The sequence below is a fragment of the Festucalex cinctus genome, chromosome 7 (assembly GCF_051991245.1).
Source record: "Festucalex cinctus isolate MCC-2025b chromosome 7, RoL_Fcin_1.0, whole genome shotgun sequence".
Lineage (NCBI taxonomy): Eukaryota > Metazoa > Chordata > Actinopteri > Syngnathiformes > Syngnathidae > Festucalex > Festucalex cinctus.
The window spans coordinates 3,305,331-3,322,945 of record NC_135417.1 but is presented as its reverse complement, the minus strand read 5'-3'; the positions used below and the strand labels follow the sequence as shown (position 1 = coordinate 3,322,945).

The 17,615-nt window shown below is 39.7% G+C and overlaps 1 protein-coding gene across 2 annotated transcripts; it reads left to right on the top strand.

The window, feature by feature from the left end:
- The first annotated feature begins 100 nt into the window (after positions 1-100).
- Positions 101-15,107, top strand: esrp1 (epithelial splicing regulatory protein 1). 2 transcript variants are annotated; one of them, XM_077527921.1, is made up of 15 exons: positions 101-432; positions 702-860; positions 937-1,053; positions 2,858-2,966; positions 3,261-3,395; positions 3,902-3,956; positions 4,972-5,082; positions 5,167-5,299; positions 5,654-5,696; positions 6,643-6,962; positions 8,400-8,624; positions 8,701-8,941; positions 12,165-12,345; positions 13,476-13,608; positions 14,152-15,107. In XM_077527921.1, exons 1-15 carry the CDS (start codon positions 301-303, stop codon positions 14,284-14,286), a joined length of 2,229 nt encoding a protein of 742 aa, XP_077384047.1. In that variant the 5' UTR covers positions 101-300; the 3' UTR covers positions 14,287-15,107. The 2 variants fall into 2 exon arrangements, with proteins under 2 accessions (XP_077384047.1, XP_077384046.1); XM_077527920.1 differs by having other exon boundaries at positions 8,701-8,953.
- Positions 15,108-17,615: the final 2,508 nt, after the last annotated feature.

The following is a 17,615-nucleotide window of genomic DNA, read 5'->3' as shown; positions in this document are numbered from 1 at the left end:
TCTTCTGCCACGTCACGAGAGGAGGTGGGAGGCGGCAGGTAGGTAAGTCACGTGACCCCCACAGGTAGCCGCTTCACTACAAAAACGACGTTCGGCCATTGCTCCGCGATGGTGGCTTCGGGAGGCTTCACGTAAAAAACAAAACAAAACAAAACAAAAACCACCAACTTGAACCACGCCGACGAAATCCGGAGGACCCCCGGAGCTCACCTTTTTGCTCCCTGGTGTCCAATTCGTTTTCTCCTCTTGACTTAAGTGTGGAGTTCGCTCAAGTATTTATTTACTTTCGACGGTCCTCGAATGACGGCGCAGGTAGACTACCTGGTGGTGCTGTGCGCCGCCACATCTGGGGCCAGCGGGGAGCTGCTGGGCTCCGACGAGAAGGAGCTAGCAAAGCTGGTGTGGCAGCAGGTGGATGTAAACAACAAAAAGGTAAACATTGAAGCTCTGCATAATATTGTGAACGAGGAATATGCTTGTAAATGAAGTCACTTTTCAACTGTGTTCTAAGTCAACCATTTATTGTTGAAAGGCATGAACATTAAATGCCAAATGTCTTTTATTTTCGTTTCAAATAATTTTGTATTGCACTCGAAGCCTGTTTATGAAATGACAGACATTTGGTTAAACCTCAAATTAGATATATCATACTTAAAAACTTTGTGTTCGTATGTTTCATGTCGAATATATTTTTTGTGAAGTTGGGCAAAGTGAACGAGCTGCTGATTAAACCTGAAGTGTCAGATGTGACGGATGAAAAAAAAGAGGAGGATGTGGCGGAGGAGCTGGTGGAAGACGAAAATGTGTCCGGGGCAGATTGTGTCTATACAGCAAAGAGCCTGGAGAATGCTTTAAATACGGTAATATTAACAACAGTGACAGTCCAAGGTGCAATGTCAGCCAGTGACTTCATTTCTTTTTCAAAACTTTCTTCAGTTCCATCTTCAGCTGACGAACGAGGTGAACAGCGCAGGTGCAGGCACGTCAGTGTGTTTATGTACCGACGGGCAGCTCCACATCCGTCAAGTGATTCACCCCGAGGCGGCCAGCCAGGTGAGCGGGCTGAGAAGGTGAACGCCCCACAGCAGGGGTGGATGTTCACTCGCTTCACTCACACACCTTTCTGCAGCACACACACACACACACACATATGCAGCCACAAAGCATTGTTGTGTCGACGCGGTTTTCCCGGTTGAAGTTGCTCAGCTGACTCAAGATGACTTGATGACTGCAACACACCCATGCACATACCACATTTTAGCACAAAGTGTCACTGCCAACATTTTCCCACATCTTAAAAGACCAGAAGCTTGAAAACGTCTGAGTTGCTCAACTTGATATTTATTAAAATCAACAGTAAGGCCTGTTGCGAGCGCGCATCTGTTTTTGTTACACGAGGAGAGAGCCTTTTTCCGCCATTTATTCAAAATGCCCTGACATCGTTTGTGTGAGTCAACATTGACACAAAACCGTGAAACTTACTATCAAAAATGAGCTAACATTAATTCCTCCCCCATGTACAGAGATCTTCAAACATTGAAGATCACACTTAGCTTATTAGCAAAATCCTTGCTAGCCCCTTATGTCTCTACAAAGGGTGTGCTTTGCTTACAGTGTTGCTAAAACACAATTTTGCAAACTAGGCTCGTTTGATCAAAATGATAACACAATTCACAAAACCCCTCTCATATCCACCAAAATGAAGCACTGCAACCAATCCTACATATAGCTTTGCCAAAATCAAACTTTTGTGCCAAGTGGCACACACATCATTCATGTCTTGCGCTCTGTGTGCCAGTTTAAATAATTGTGCTATGAAAGTCATTTTTGTGTTTTAGCAATTGGAAAAAATTGTAATTCGCCATACAAACGGAAATGATTTATGTTTCACAATGCTAATCGTAAACCAAGTCATGTACCATTTTGTGGTACGAAATACCGCCTGTACGGCCTCGCATAATCGTACATGCCAAAAATTTATGCAAGATCATGAACGTGAGAACAGAAGAGCTTCAATATAGGCTAATCGCATGAAGAAATTATCCTTAATCTATCCTAGACTAATCACAATGCAGGTTCTGCATGGTGGGAATTTGCAGTATTTGGAAATAGTCATTGACCTCTTTATGCGTAGTGGCATAATTTCTCCTTCCATTTTGATAGTGCAGGCTGAAAAGTTGTTCAAAATCCTGCTCAAACTTGGCTTATTGCCTCATTTATTGCAGAGTGTAATTTCAACAACTACAGAGTTAAAATTCACACTTCAGAAGTGTCTATATTTGTAACACTAAATATTGTTAAAACTAGGGATGGGCAAGTACCGGTTTGGAAATACTTCAAAATTGTGAATCTTAAACTAAAAGAGCATTTTTGTGTTTTATTTTGAGCGTTAAGGCTATTGATGAGTGCCTTTTTTTTTTGTCAAAATGAAAGGAAATATATTTGTTTAAAAATATCTTTTAGTGATTTTTTTTTATTTGTCTAAATGTACTACTGGTATCGGCAGTTGGTATCGGTGAGTACTGAGGGTCTGAGTATCGGTGTCGGTCTGAAAAAAAGTGGTATCGAACATCCCTAGTTCAAACAATACTGTCAAAAGTGTTTTGTTTTGTTTTTTACACTGAGATGGAGTTAAAACAACTCTGTTGGTTGCTGTGTGGTTCAGAAATGAAAGACAGTTGAGCCCCAACCTTCAAGCCACAAATTAGGAGCGATTAGTCCTCATTGATGATATGCTATGAAAGTCATTGAGGAGTTTTAAAATCTACTAATCTGTAGTACAACCCCACATGCAATAATGGCGAAAACAAACAAATTGTAAATGTCGGTGTTGTCAACTCATGTCTTATCCTTCCAGAACGTTCTGGTCCCAGACTGTTTCTACTCCTTCTTTGACCTCCGTAAAGAGTTCAAGACGCACTTCCCCTCCGACCTTAGTACTTTGGATGTATACACCATGGTGGAGTGTATCCTTTACATGTGTGGCATGCAGCGAAAACCCTTTTTATTTTTGCTGTTCTTTTGGTGAGAGCACGCACACTACAAATGAGCCATGGGGTGCTTGTGTCATGAATTCACGTTTTGAAATGCAAATGAGCAGCACCTTGTCGAGCACCCGGTTAAAGTGTGTGTTTATCTAACAGGGCAAGCCTACAACACACCCTCTGGAACAGGAAACAATTTAGTACTTTAGCCTCTGTCAGTTTCTTTCTTTCTCACAACATTGTCACTATTGTTTTCTTGACTGACGGCGTTTTCAGCTTTAAGCATACCAATGGAAGAACCTGCTATGTGCGGCTCCCCGGATCCTTCAGCCACATTGCCACCGCAAGTAGTAGTGCAGCAGGTCCAGATGATGGCCAAAATCGTACTTAGCTTGCTTTCTGAGCCACTATGTGAGTACCGCACACCACCGTGCTTAATTCAATAAAAGGGGAAAGGTTCAAAGACAGTGACAGTTTGAATGTTACATTTGGTTCTGAGTGATTAATCCGGAAGAAAATTCTAATGACGCTGTTACTTGTTAATTGAACCACATTAATCTATGCACACTCTATGTAAGTGTCATATCCATGCTAACGCTACATGCAGCTAATCTAAAGAGATCCCATACAATGTACAAATATTCTGCCTTTACAAAGAAAATAATGCACAGTTTTGATTGACCACCAAATATTAGAAACTGTTCTCAGAATCAACATGCCTGTGAAGTTTTCCCACAATAATAAACGTATTGTTAGATTAATATTGCTCTAACGGTGTCATTATTGTCTTTTGTAAAACTAGACTTTTTTTCTTATAATTTTGTAGTTTACGCACAACTTTGTAATTAATTGTTCTGTTATTAATAACATTTTTGTGACTATGATTTAAAAAGGGATTTTTTTTATTTTTATTGCAGGTCACACATTCTCTAACCCAGAAAGAGTTAATGAGAAGTTTGAGACGGGTACATGGTAAGTAACGTTTACTCCAGTCTACTAATTACGGAAGCGTAGAGCTGCCAATGTGGAGTAAACGTTTTTGGCTGTCGAGTATGTTCGAACGTACTCGCAAATATGTTCGAACATACTCGCAAATACGTTCGAACATACTCGCAAATATGTTCAAACGTAGATGTAGGCTACATGCTACAAAGTTAGCATACCTTCCCATAATGACACGGGATATTATTTGCGCATGTGCGAGTGAATTTTCTAATGAATTGGTAATGTGGCCCAAATGCCTAAAAAAATTGGGTTTTATTTTCACTTGCGCATGCGCAAATAATACCCCGTGGCATTATGGGAAGGTATGCTAACTTTGTAGCATGTAGTCTACAAGTACGTTCCAACTTATTTGCGAGTATGTTCGAACATATTTGCGAGTATGTTCGAACATATTTGCGAGTATGTTCGAACATATTTGCGAGTATGTTCGAACATATTTGCGAATATGTTCGAACATACTCGCCAGCCAAAAATGTTTATTCCACATTGGCAGCTCTACGCTTCCGTAATACTTTTACGTATCAAGACATTTCTTTACAATAATATGTTCTATGCACACAATTAATCTAAACAAAGCACTCTGTTTAATATTGCGATTGTGTAATATGAATTGTAGCATCCATTTCAGGAGGCGGCCATTTTGCCACTTGCTGTCGACTGAAAATGACATCACAGTGCCGAAGGGCTCGGGTACGACCAATCACAACTCACCTGTTGTCTGGGTTTGGTCATGTGACATTCGCAACCTTAGCCGTGATTGGTCATTACCTGAGCCCAGCAACTGTGATGTCATTTTCCGGTGACAGCAAGTGGCAAAATGGCCGCCTCCTGAAGTGGTTAAAAACTGGCGGATTTTGCTAAATATTCCACATTCATTCTACAATCGCAACAAAAATATTCTTACAAAGAACATTTTTCATTCACTTCCCTTTTAAAGCCACTCGTAAAGCACAAACACTTCACCTTGAATATTTGTTTGCAGCAGTAAAATGGAGAAAGTGAGTGACAGCACCGTAATCAGGGCCAGAGGGTTGCCATGGCAGTCCTCAGACCAGGACATCGCCCGATTCTTCAGCGGACTAAATATTGCCAAGTAAGCGTGTTCGCATAAATACAAGGAAACCCTAAAGCGCATGTGACAACATGCCTGACGGGATATTGCTTGGTGTTCGCACAGAGGAGGGGCTGCACTGTGCCTTAACGCTCAGGGGAGGAGGAACGGCGAGGCCCTTGTTCGTTTTGTCAGCGAAGAACATCGAGACCTGGCGCTGCAAAGGCACAAACATCATATGGGCAGCAGATACATTGAGGTGATCTGTTCAGTGAACCAAACACTTTACCTACCACTTTTCTCTGCCCCTTCTGCATGGAACATGTTGCAAAAGGACTGGAAACTAACGGAACTTGTTTCATTGAACGATTTTAGATCCAGATTAAGAGCACTTGAGACGGCCTCATTGATTTGTAATTGTTTTATATAATTTTTATGTGATTGTAAGTGAAACTTTTATTTGTAACTGTAATGAAAACTGTTTTGCTGCCTCTTGGCCAGGACTCCCTTGAAAAAGAGGTTCTTAATCTCAACGGGACTATCCTGGTTAAATAAAGGTTAAATAAAAAAATAAAATGATATCATTCTATAATGGACCACGTTTTCATTGTAGGTTTACAAGGCAACTGGGGAAGACTTCCTGAAGATAGCAGGAGGTGAGGCTAACGGAATACAGGGTTCCCTCGTTTATCACGGGTGTTACGTTCCAAAAACGAAAAATCCGTGTGAATTAAAAAAATAAAATAAATAAATAACAAAAAAACCCCGCTAATTATCTATATATTTTTGTGTATTATATATATTGTTTTGTTTTGGTATGATTTTTACTTTATTATAAATGCTTTTTCATTCATCATATATTTCTTTTTTATTTACATTTTTTTCCATTAAAAATATTTTTTTTATTTACTTATTCCAATATAAAGCACAGTATATATATATTATTCAATTATTATATTTGTTTTTTCATTTTGGTATGATTTTTACTCTATTATGAATGCTTTTTCATTCATCATATTTCTTTTATTATTTACATTAATTTTTCCATTAAAAGTATGTTTCATTTATTTATTTGTTTAATTATTACAATATACAGCACAGTATATATTTTTTATTTATTATATTGTTTTTTTCATTTTGCTATGATTTTTAGTTTATTATGAATGCTTTTTTTCATTCATCATTTTATGGTTTTTTTTTCTTTTCTTTTTTTTCCCATTAAAATGTTTTTCTAAATTTACATGTTATACGGTCAGGGGGGGAATGAAAAAAATAATAATAAATAAATAAAAAATAAACCAAGAAGCACGTTGTAGTTTAAAAAAAAAAAAAAAAAACACGCTGTAAAAAATCCGCAAAACAGCGTAGCACTGTAGCTGAAATGACTGCAGACTAGTTTAGACTCAACAGTGCCTTAATTGCTTCAACAAGATTCAGCCTAAAGAATTCAGAGTGATCACTTACAAAAGTATTTTGAAATGCTGGCAAAACAGGGGACTTTTTCTTCGCTTTGATCAAAAACAATAATAGCGTCCAATTAAGATCGTATCTGCCTTGGTACATTTTTTATTTTTTAAAACCTGTGTCGCGTCTCCGTGCCAGGTACGTCCAACGAAGTCGCCATATTCCTGTCGCGTGAGGACCAGATCATCGTGAGGATGCGAGGTCTCCCTTTCACGGCCACGCACGAGCAGGTGCTGGCCTTCTTCTCGCCGGAGGACGGACTCAAAGACGCGTGTCCGGTCAGCGGAGGGAGGGACGGCATCCTGTTTGTGCGCTACCCGGACGGTCGACCCACCGGCGACGCCTTCGTGCTGTTCGCCTGCGATGAGCATGCGCAGTGCGCGCTCAGGAAACACAAGGAGATCCTTGGGAGACGATACATCGAGTTGTTCAAGAGCACGGCGGCAGAGGTCCAGCAGGTACTTTAGATGTATAATTAGAAATTGTCTTGACAGATTGTTTGCACGTATGAAACTGAGAGTGACTCTGTTCTTAATTATTTGCTGGAAGCACTAAAGTAGGATTTATGGGTGGGGACCTGAATAGCAGGGTGGGCCGTGTGTTTACCTTTACACAGTAACTGTAGTAAGTTCTCCTTTGTCCTCTGTTCATTCTGTCTTGCGTCTTCATTGTCCGCCAGATGAGAACAAGTGGACTTCTCTGTCCTGAATGACAAACTCACAGCTTCTATGCACATTCTTATTGGTTTTATTGGTCAACTCTAGACATGCAAACATCCTGAGGTGACAAAATCTGATTAAAACTTGCTTACTTTGTATGTAAACTGTACAAACTATGGTGCCGTAAAGAAAACTATGCGCACATTTTCTGTACCGCACTATAAGGCGCACCTAAAAGCCTTCAATTTTTTCAAAAGCTGACCATGCGCCTTATAATCCAGTGCGCCTTACATATGGATTTAATATGGAGCAGCAACAGGTCTCGCTGTCAATACGTTATCGGTGACCCTGCACGATCGGCAGAAGATCCCGCGATCTCGGATCGCTAGCTAATACTAATACTTTACCTCAGAGAAAATAATAAAACGGCTGTTTATTCATTTTGGGAGTGAATGGAGTTGTCAGAAAGTGGGTTTGTAATCTATTAATACAGTTTGACTGACCTATCTGACTGTTTTGTTGACATTCCCTTTAGCGCAGCACCATCTAATGGATGCATAACGTAACCCCAGCCTCTACTGTAGCGCCTTATATATGGAAAAAGTTTTAAAATATGTCATTCATTGAAGGTGTGCCTTATAATGCGGTGCGCCTTATAGTGCGGAAAATACGGTAATTAATCATGACTAATCGCATTTTCCTACTTCTACTAGTTTTTCGTCAAAGCTTGTAGCAGTTATTTACGTGCGTAAATTTTTTTTAAATTAATGTACGGTAAAATCATCAAATAGAAAGTATATAATCAAAGACACGGGTTTTTTTTTTGGCTCAAATTGAGACAGACGTAGTAACACCCTGAATATGATGGCCGACTACCGATACCTTATTTTAAGGTATCGGTCCTCGCCCTCCTGCAGCCATTTTATGATCAGTGAGTAGACATTAGAAAATATATGAATACAAAGTTGCCATCAATTTATTTATTTATTTTTTTTAAAGGGATACTTATTCCTGGTGGGACGTAATTGAGAAGATTTTGAATATTAATCTTCTTTATCAAGCAGAAAATGTGAATTTAAGGAAATTGTCCTATTTACTGTCTGTGCCATATAAAGCTCTTAGAATCCCTCTTGAGGATTATTGTCAAACAAGTGAATCATCTCAACACTTTTGCTGTAATTGATGAGATCATGAAACAACCTTGAACATGCTGTAATGTACCATTTTGTGTCGCAGGTGTTGAACCGCTACTCGTCCGCCCCGCTGATCCCCGTGGCCCCCGCCCCCTTGCTGTCAGTGTTGCCCGCGGTGTCTCTCCTTCCCCCGCCCATCATCGTGCGGGACTGCCTCAGGCTGCGAGGTTTGCCGTACTCGGCGAGCATCGAGGACATCCTCAACTTCTTGGGCGAGTTCACCCACGACGTCCGACCGCACGGCGTGCACATGGTCCTCAATCAGCAGGTAGACGCCGGACCGAAGAAACCAGAAATTCATCGTACCGTCGGAATTCTTCAGTAAAACCCGAGCGTGTTTCCAGGGTCGTCCATCGGGCGACTGCTTTATCCAGATGATGTCGGCCGAGCGGGCGCTGTCGGCCTCGCAGCAGCTCCACAAGCACGTGATGTCCTGCCAGCACGGGCCCAACAGCCGCTACGTGGAGGTGTTCCCCTGCAGCGCCGAGGAGATGGGCCTGGTGCTGATGGGAGGCTCGCTCTCGCACGCGCACACACACGCACACAGCCGCAACAGGAGTGGGACGGGGCTCAGCCCGCCGCCATGTAAGTCCAGACGTAAGTGCTGCTGGGAGCTGGGGGTGCTTCGGGCCTGCAGGGGTAAGGTGGGGCTCCTGCCGTTGGGGGCGGGGCTGCTACGGTTTCTCCAATCTAGAATCGTGGACTGGACATAGTGGTTCTAACCAGGAGATTCATAACTGTGTTTGTGTGGGGGGCCTCTTAAAGGGGAAGTCAACCCCCCAAAAATTCTTGACAATATGTTCTATGCAGCCCCACTAGTCTAAATATGGTATTCTGGTTAATATTATATTAGCGGAATATAAATTGAGCAGCAAAATCCAGCAGTTATTAAGCAATATCAGAAGGCGGCCATTTTGCCACTTGCTGTCGAGTGAAAGTAAATGACGTCACAATTGCTCAGGTAACTAGACAAAGTGAAATTTCTGCAGAAGTACCGTGTGAATGCTGAAAGCTGAATGCTAATAAAATATTTCCCAAGCGAGATTTGAACCAACTCACTTGCATGTCTCCGTAATGCCAGGCAAATATTTAAGCCAACTTGGCTTGATGAAAATCATGACTAATGGACTATTTATATGTAAGTATGTAAATGTTATCTGAAAGTACCTTCCATTCATTTAGATTGAAAAATGGAACTAATGCTATCCAATGGAAAAATGCAGAAAAAAATAATAATAATGCAATAGCGCCACCTAGGCATGCAGTACCCACCATTCATTTAGATGGAAAAGTGGAGCTAAGATAGTTGGTATACATGTAATCACTTAGCATAATTGCCATGGATACATTTGCAATATTTAGTCAGAGGTGGGATTTGAACCCGTGACCTCCTGTTTACTGGACAATGCATTTTACCAAGTGCGCCACTGAGCAGTATAAAAGAGCTGGTAATAATAAGTTGTATGTATGGAAGTGGGCGTGGAAAGTGGCAATGGCAGTCGCATTGAAAATGAATGGGGAAAAGTTATTTGACATTAAATTGTACGACTACTATAAGTACTGTGAAATCAGACGATATATTACCAAGATGGGGTGAATTTTTGAAGCAAGATGAAATTTGAACGGTGTAATTCGGAAGTATTATGTGGGAATTATTACATGGCAAAAAGTGTGGAGAATAAAAAGCCGAATAACATAATTCCCATAACCAATCACAGCCCAGTTTCAGAAAACAGGTGAGCTGCGATTGGTCGTTAGCTGAGCACTGAGCAACTGTGATGTCATCTTCAGTCGACAGCAAGTGGCAAAATGGCCGCCCCCTGGATTTTGCTGCATAACTCATATTCCGCAATTGCAATATTCAAGGGATACTTGACTCATTGAACCATTTTCAGCGGTTAAAAAGTTCACATTTTGTCCAGAATTAAATTGATAACCTCATTATTTTTTATGTGCAATTAATACCTTTAAAAACGAATTTTCTCCACTTGTTGTCGACTGAAGATGACACCTCCTGTGCTGAGGAAGATAACGACCAAACATGGCTCACCTGTTTTCTGGTCAGTAAACTGAGCCATGATTGGTCATTACCTATTTCCTCAGCACAGGTGATGTCATCTTCAGTCGACAGCAAGTGGACAAATTAGTTTTTAAAAGTACTAGTTGTACGTGAAAAATAATGGACAAAAAAAATATTAACATTTTACTGCTGAAAATGGCTCAATAATGAGTCAAATATCCCTTCAATCAGAATGGCATGTTTAAACTAGTGAGGTCACATATAATTATTGTTATTATTGTCAAGAAAATGTTTAAGGTTGACTTCCCCTTTAATGAATTAGTGTCATTAATTCACTAGTCTGCATGCCAAATGTTACTCTTTCAATGTGTACCTTGATCTGAATTCACCTTGTAGTTCACACCAGACGCATGTTTATTACACTCCCTTTCACTTTTTGACGTCTACCAATGCTTATTGAGGGTTGCATAAAAAATAGGAGGGGTCAAAATGTGGCAAAGGGCTTGTGTCTTAAGTCTCCAGTCTTACCAGTTCGTCTTGGTCGCGGAGTAGAATGGCACACCTATTGCGCTTGTCTGATTAATTCCATAAAAGGTGGGCGGGGCTTAAAAAGCAGACATGACAGCTGACAGAAATGAGCTAGAAGCCTTTCGCTCTCACTTTCCCCAAAGGCTGATTATTGATGCGTTAATGATCACACCAGCGAATAGAACACAACACAAACTGAAGACAGAATTGAGGTCATGTTGGGACAAGTTGTAACTTTTATGACTGGCAATAAATGTCAAATAGTGAGTTCCTGCTCTATATAGCCACATATAATGCCTGTAGCCAAATACCGATTTTGGGAGGGGAGAAAAATCAATACAAACCTTCAAAAGACATTAAAGAGGAAGTCTACCGTAAACATTTCTTAACAATAATATATTATATGTGACCTCACTAGATTAAACATGACATTCTGATTAATATTACATTTCTGGAAGATGAGTTATGAAGCAACATCCAGAACATTTTTATCCATCTTAGGGGGCGGCCATTTTGCTACTTGCTGTCAACTGAAGATGACATCACAGTTGCTCAGGGTTCTGGCTACGACCAGTCACAGCTCACCTGTTTTCTGAAGCTGAACTGTGATCGCTTGTTACCTGAGACCTGAGCAACTGTGATGTCATCTTCAGTCGACAGCAAATGGTAAAATGGCCGCCCCCCTCAGATGGATTAAAAACGGCTGGATTTGACTGATTAACTCATGTTCCACTAGCACAATATTGACCAGAATACTGTATTTAGACTAGTGGGGCTGCATAGAATATATTATTGTCAAGAAAATATTTTTTGCGTTGACTTCCCCTTTAATTAGAAACATGCTGTGTAATATATACAACATTGATTCATATTATCTGGTTACAGATTTCCAACATTGAGACTTTGCCTAATTTTGGAAAGTAGAGCCAAATTCAAGGAGGCTGACAATTGCAAACCACGATCACCAACTTCACTTTTAACTCATTCACTGCCATTGACGGCTATAGACGTCAAAGATCTATTTTAATTGGACTAGCAGAAATAAAGAAAAAAAAGCCAACTACTCTACATTTTGACAACACGACAAACAACGTGCTACACATCATGCCTACATACAACGCGTGTGTCCAGTGAAGTGAACGTGGTCATTGTTTGCAAGCGTGCATGAGCGCCTCTCCTAAAGCACGGCACAATCGCGTCTTTGTGTTCGCACGCTTCAAGTGGACTGACATCTTTTTGTTTCTGTTGTCTATGCTCCAGGTTTATCTCCGCCCTCCTACTCCTTCACCCCCACCCCGCCTGTCCTACCCACTGAGGCCGCCGCCGCCCTCTACCCTCCGCTGGGTCAGGTGTTGCTAGGTCCTCGGCCCCTCCCCCCGGGACATGCCTACTACCCATCCTCGGCGCAGCTATATATGAATTACACAACCTACTATCCCAGGTAAGCAGCTTGCATTTTGACTAACTTGCTGTTGTGACAGGTACATGTCAACTTTGCAGCACTTAATTTCCTTAAATCGCTGCCAATGTTTACCTTTTCAACCAAGAATGCATTCCTGTTGTAACTAGAGCTGCACCGATGGATCAACAACTAATCGAATATCAGACAAGATTATCATTTTCAGATAATTACTTTTGAGAATCACTTAATCATTTAGAGACCTTGTTTTATTTCAAATTGTCCCCAACCTTGGAAATTCAGGTTATTAAGCGTAGCTAAATATTCTCAGATTTCTTTTTGTACTAAATAAAAGCAGATTGAGCGTCTTTGTGTTGGATCAAAATGACACATGACATTTGTGAAATGTCCAGTTTTTGAGTAAATGGATGGAAATTAAACTGTTTTTTTGTTTTTTTTTTAAACCTGATTAATCCACAAAATAATTGATTGATTGAACATAGACATATTACAAAATTTAAAGGTTGAAGAAGAAAACTAAAAGTTGAAAAAAATAATAATCATCAGTAGTGTCATAGTTTACATGTTCAAAGAGAGTACGAAGTGCAAAGAGTTATCTAGTCCTACCCCTATTACTCATATTGTGTTAATGGACTAGTAAGTTATTCATATTTAATAACATATCATTAAAAAAGAAAACAAATCATTAAATAAAAATAATTAAATAGAATTAAAATAAAATGTAATAAATAATTACAAAATAATAAATGAATAAATAAATGTAAATAAAATAAAATAGATAATACATAAATTAATAAATAAATTGTACAAAGGATTCCTCTCAATTAAGTAAGGAATCACCCCTAGCCATTTTTTCAGGGATTTCCAGTATTCCCCAAAAAGCACCATTTATCATTTCAGGCCTCACTTTACCTTTTCAAAGCAAAGGAATGTCGTCTGACTTTTCTGGTGCGACCTTCCGGGTCAAAGGTAGTTAATAACTCAACTTTATGGTATTAGAAACTGCTTAACATGGGTGAGCTCTGTGTTGAGCGCGCTGTCAGAAAAGGTCAAGTATATTTGTACTCTTGTGACACCTTTTGCTAATAAACGCGCACTTACACATGCATAGATAACAACCTGTCTTTTCATTTTTGTTCCCCCACCCACAGCCCACCTGGTTCCCCCACTACTGTCGGATTCTTCCCCTCCCCCTCTGCCCTCTCCTCCCCCGGGGGGTTGATGCGCATGCCGGGTCTGACCTACAACAGCAAAGACCTCATTAACGCAGTGCAAGGCTATCAGGTAAACTGTGTTCATCGCCGCCTCGGTAGAATCCAGAGGCCCTAATACGCGGAGGGCGTGTGTAGTCAGTCAGACACGGCGCGTTTGCCTGGAGGCTCGCAAACGAGTTTATCCTGTCTCCTCTCCCTGCTCCGTGACTCTCACTCTCCGTTGCTTGCTTCGACTTGCATTCACTGAGCTCGTGTCAACATAGAATGGAGATAGTCAGAAATGCGATTAATAATGAAGAGCGGGTGGGTTTATGTCGGTGTCTGCGTGGCCTTTCGTATGATCTCTTTCCACCCCGGTCCTCTCGCTGTCAATCATACCTCCCCTCACCCAGCGTGCGGCGCACCTCAGGTGATGCTCTAGCTTGCTCTTGACCTCGTCCTAGCCTAAAGAATGGGTGTGTTTTTTGGATTAGTGAATGCTGAAGGCAGGGGGAATTCACGGGTCATTACTAGGGAGCCTTTTGTAATTTCAAAGTAGCAGCTGAATTCATACAAAAAATTGATGGAGTAAATAAATCACCTGAATGCTTCCTTGTCCTGGAATCTTGTCCAGACTGCCATGGAGCCGGTCTCCGTCATGAGCAGCAGCCTGATTGGCCAACCGGGCGCAGGCGAGCCTCCAATCGTGTCCCTCCCCGCCCTGATGCCCAAGCCTTCCGGACACTACCTGGACCTGAGCCTGCTCTAAAGCCTCGCACACGTATTGTTAGCCTTTTTCAAAGTAGTCTTATTTATATCTTCAAAAACAGCCACTATTATATTTTATACCATGTATGGCTTTAGCCAAAAAAAAAAGCAATTTGTCTTTTGTTGCACAATGTGTATCTTTTAAAAAAAAAAGCTTTGTAGAGATTTTTTTTTAAAATACGTTACATTATTTGAATAATCACTATTATGTATTTGCTAGCCAAAGTAGTAAAGAAAGACTTTGTAGCAAGAGAGCTCAATGTTTCAAGCTTCTCCGTGAAGAAAGAAAATGTGCGTGTGTTGAATGAGAGTACTATATGTGTTGTGTTTTTACAAAGCAGCATTTGGGCCACACTGAGAGGGAAAAAAAAAGCGAATAAAGTAATATTATGAGGGGGAAAAAGTTGGTTTTACTTAATGTAATATTGTGAGAAAAATTATTTTTGAAACGTTTGCAATTTTGAGGCATTGAAAAATATTTTAATATTCTAATATGAGATTGAAGTGGTAATATGTGAAAAAAATATAGTTCCAAGAAAGTTTTCAATCTTACAAATAATTGTAATATTAGGAGGGGGAAAATCATGCGAGAAAGTGTAATGAGGGCGGAGGCTTTTTTTTTCCCAAATAGTGTAAAGGAAAAGTTTTTTAAAAATTATTATTTGTAATATTATGAGAATGAAGTTGTAATTCGAACTAAACAAAAAAAAGTCATCTTTTAAAAATGTCACATTACACTAGATTATTCTCAGGCTTTTTTGGGGGAAAAAATAATTTATGAGAACAAAAATTCAGTTTTTAATCCCCAAAATGTCACGTTAAGCTACATTATTCTCATATTTAGACTTTTTTTTTTTTTTTTTTAATTTTTTTTTTTTAAATTGGGATACTTTATGAAAAAAAATCAGGTTTTAGTCCCCAAAAAGGTTTTGTTTTTTTTGTTTTTTCTCCAAGGAATAATGTCAAATAAAGTAATTTAAAAAATCATGGTTTTTTTTCTCAGCAAACTTGTTACAAGACCAAAGTTTAAAAGAGTGATATTACAAGAAAAAAAAACTTCTTTTTTTTTAAGTCCTTACCCTATCATATTTGTTCACTAAAAAGGTTGAAATGTTGCAAAATCTCTCTTTTTTTTTTTTTTTAATTACAATCTAATGAGAACATTGTAATTTGGCTACGATTTCAAATTTCACTACCAAAACCTGAATGTGACAATCTGGAATAATATCAAGTATGGTAATATGTTTTTAAACTCTATACTCTAGTACTACTTTATTTTTTAAGTGTATTTTTTTTCTTTTCATTGTGGCCCACCCACTCCTTGTTGTCCATATTTTAATAGCTAATCTGTTTCTGTAGTACACATGATGTGTTTTTACCCACCTCCAGTACACACAGATTGTATTGGAAGCTTTAGTGCATGAAGAAGTTAGCAGTCCGACCTTCCGATGTTTACACGGGCGCTGTTACCTTTGCACTGCTAATCAATGCTTGTAACGGCACGGCAGGATGTTTCAATGCTGGCTTATGTTACACTGTGAGTCGCTGTCAAGTTTCACTGAGATGCCGAGAACTAGAGTGGGCTAACGCCATTTGGTTCATTTTGTGGGGGGAGTGATGAGGTTTCCCCGTTCAAATGAATGGAATGGAACAAAATGTATAGCATTGTTCAATGATGGTTTTTTTTTTTTGCCTTTTTTGTAGAGGATAAAGAATACATGCCTGTGAGTATTCTTGTATGGGTTGACATTTGTTTCAGATATGTTGTTTAAAGGTTTATAACTACTGCAACATTGATGCTAATTTTTGTTTAGCATGTTTAGTGTGTTAGCATTAAGTTAGCTGACTGACAAAGTTCCATGTTAGGATAAATCCACAAGTTGTAATTCTCTTTACGTTTAGGTTCCCAAGCTGAAAACAGTTCCGAGTGAAATAATGAACTTCTACCTATGTCAAAATTGGAGCTTAACCACTAACATTCATTTCTGCACTTATCTTAAAAATGACAAAAATGGAGTTAACTCACTCTTGTTCTCAGTGGCTCATTTGCTTTTGAATGTGCCCTACATGATTTGTTGCCAATATTGTTGTGCCTTTTGTTGGGGATTCAACCAGCGCTCCATAGCGTTCGGTTACACTCTCCAAGAGGACTTGAAGATCTCATCTTACGGGGTGAAGATGACGAGTTAAGATCTTATTCGACATTTCTCCGCCAAAGGCCGCTGAATAAACAGAAGCTGTAAGCTGCAAATTGAATACATTTACATTGTGAACGGATGTTTTGTGTATGTAGCAGGACTGGAAGGTCCTGCTGAAAAATAAACGTATTATGACATTTGCACCACTCTGACTAGCAGTATTCACTTTGTGTATAAGAGGGGGTGACAATTAGTGGCCCGAAGGCTAGAGTGGGAACTCCCTCGCATGGTCCACAATGATTCCGCACACACATATACTCGTTTTTTTTTTTTTTTTTATATCCACAGAGAAGAAGAATGGCGAGAACAGGAAATGGGGAAGAAAGAAGGAAAGCAGACAAAAAGCATGTCACAGGGCCTCAGGGAAGATTTGCCATTGTAATTTAATATCTGCATGCACCCCACCCTGCCTCTTAAATACTCATGCTGCCTCTTACACTTATCACTGCATGGATAATCTAAAGTATCTATGTATATCCATATTGGGATTTATTTATTTGTTTTAGTTTTGAGTGTTACTGGATATTGAATGTACTGAAAAACATTCACATCTACTCTATTTTTTTTTAAGGGGTACTTGACTCATTGAGCCATTTTCAGCAGTAAAAAGTTACTATTTTGTCTATAATTAATGTGGTATCTTCACTATTTTTCATGTACGATTAATACCTTTAACAAGTAATTTTTCTACTTGCTGTCGACTAAAGATGACATCACCTGTGCTGAGGAAGTAGGTAACGACCAATCATGGCTCAGTTTGCTGACCAACCCCAGAAAACAGGTGAGCCACGATTGGTCGTTACCTACTTCCTCAGCACAGGTGATGTCATCATCAGTCGACAGCAAGAGGGGAAAAAAAATCGTTTTTAAAAGTATTAATTGTACATGAAAAATAATGAGGTTATCAATTTAAGTTTTCACTGCTGAAAATGGTCAATGAGTCGAGTATCTCTAAGTTTTGGTGGATGGCTGGCTGGCTGCCTAGCTAGCTAGCGTGATAGCTAGCTAGATACCTAGCTAGCCAGCTAGATATATAGCTAGCCAGCTAGATATATAGCTAGCCAGCTAGCTAGCTCGCCAGCTAGATAGATAGATAGATAGATAGATAGATAGAATATGTTTCCCAGCTAGC

What these genes read in the sequence shown, in the direction of transcription:
- esrp1 (XM_077527920.1), top strand. Translation starts at nt 301, where the DNA reads ATGACGGCGCAGGTAGACTACCTGGTGGTGCTGTGCGCCGCCACATCT. An exon ending in TGTATACACCATGGTGGAGT is followed by an intron (nt 2,967 to 3,260) that starts GTATCCTTTACA and finishes CGGCGTTTTCAG; the next exon opens with CTTTAAGCATACCAATGGAA. An exon ending in ACGCAGTGCAAGGCTATCAG is followed by an intron (nt 13,609 to 14,151) that starts GTAAACTGTGTT and finishes AATCTTGTCCAG; the next exon opens with ACTGCCATGGAGCCGGTCTC.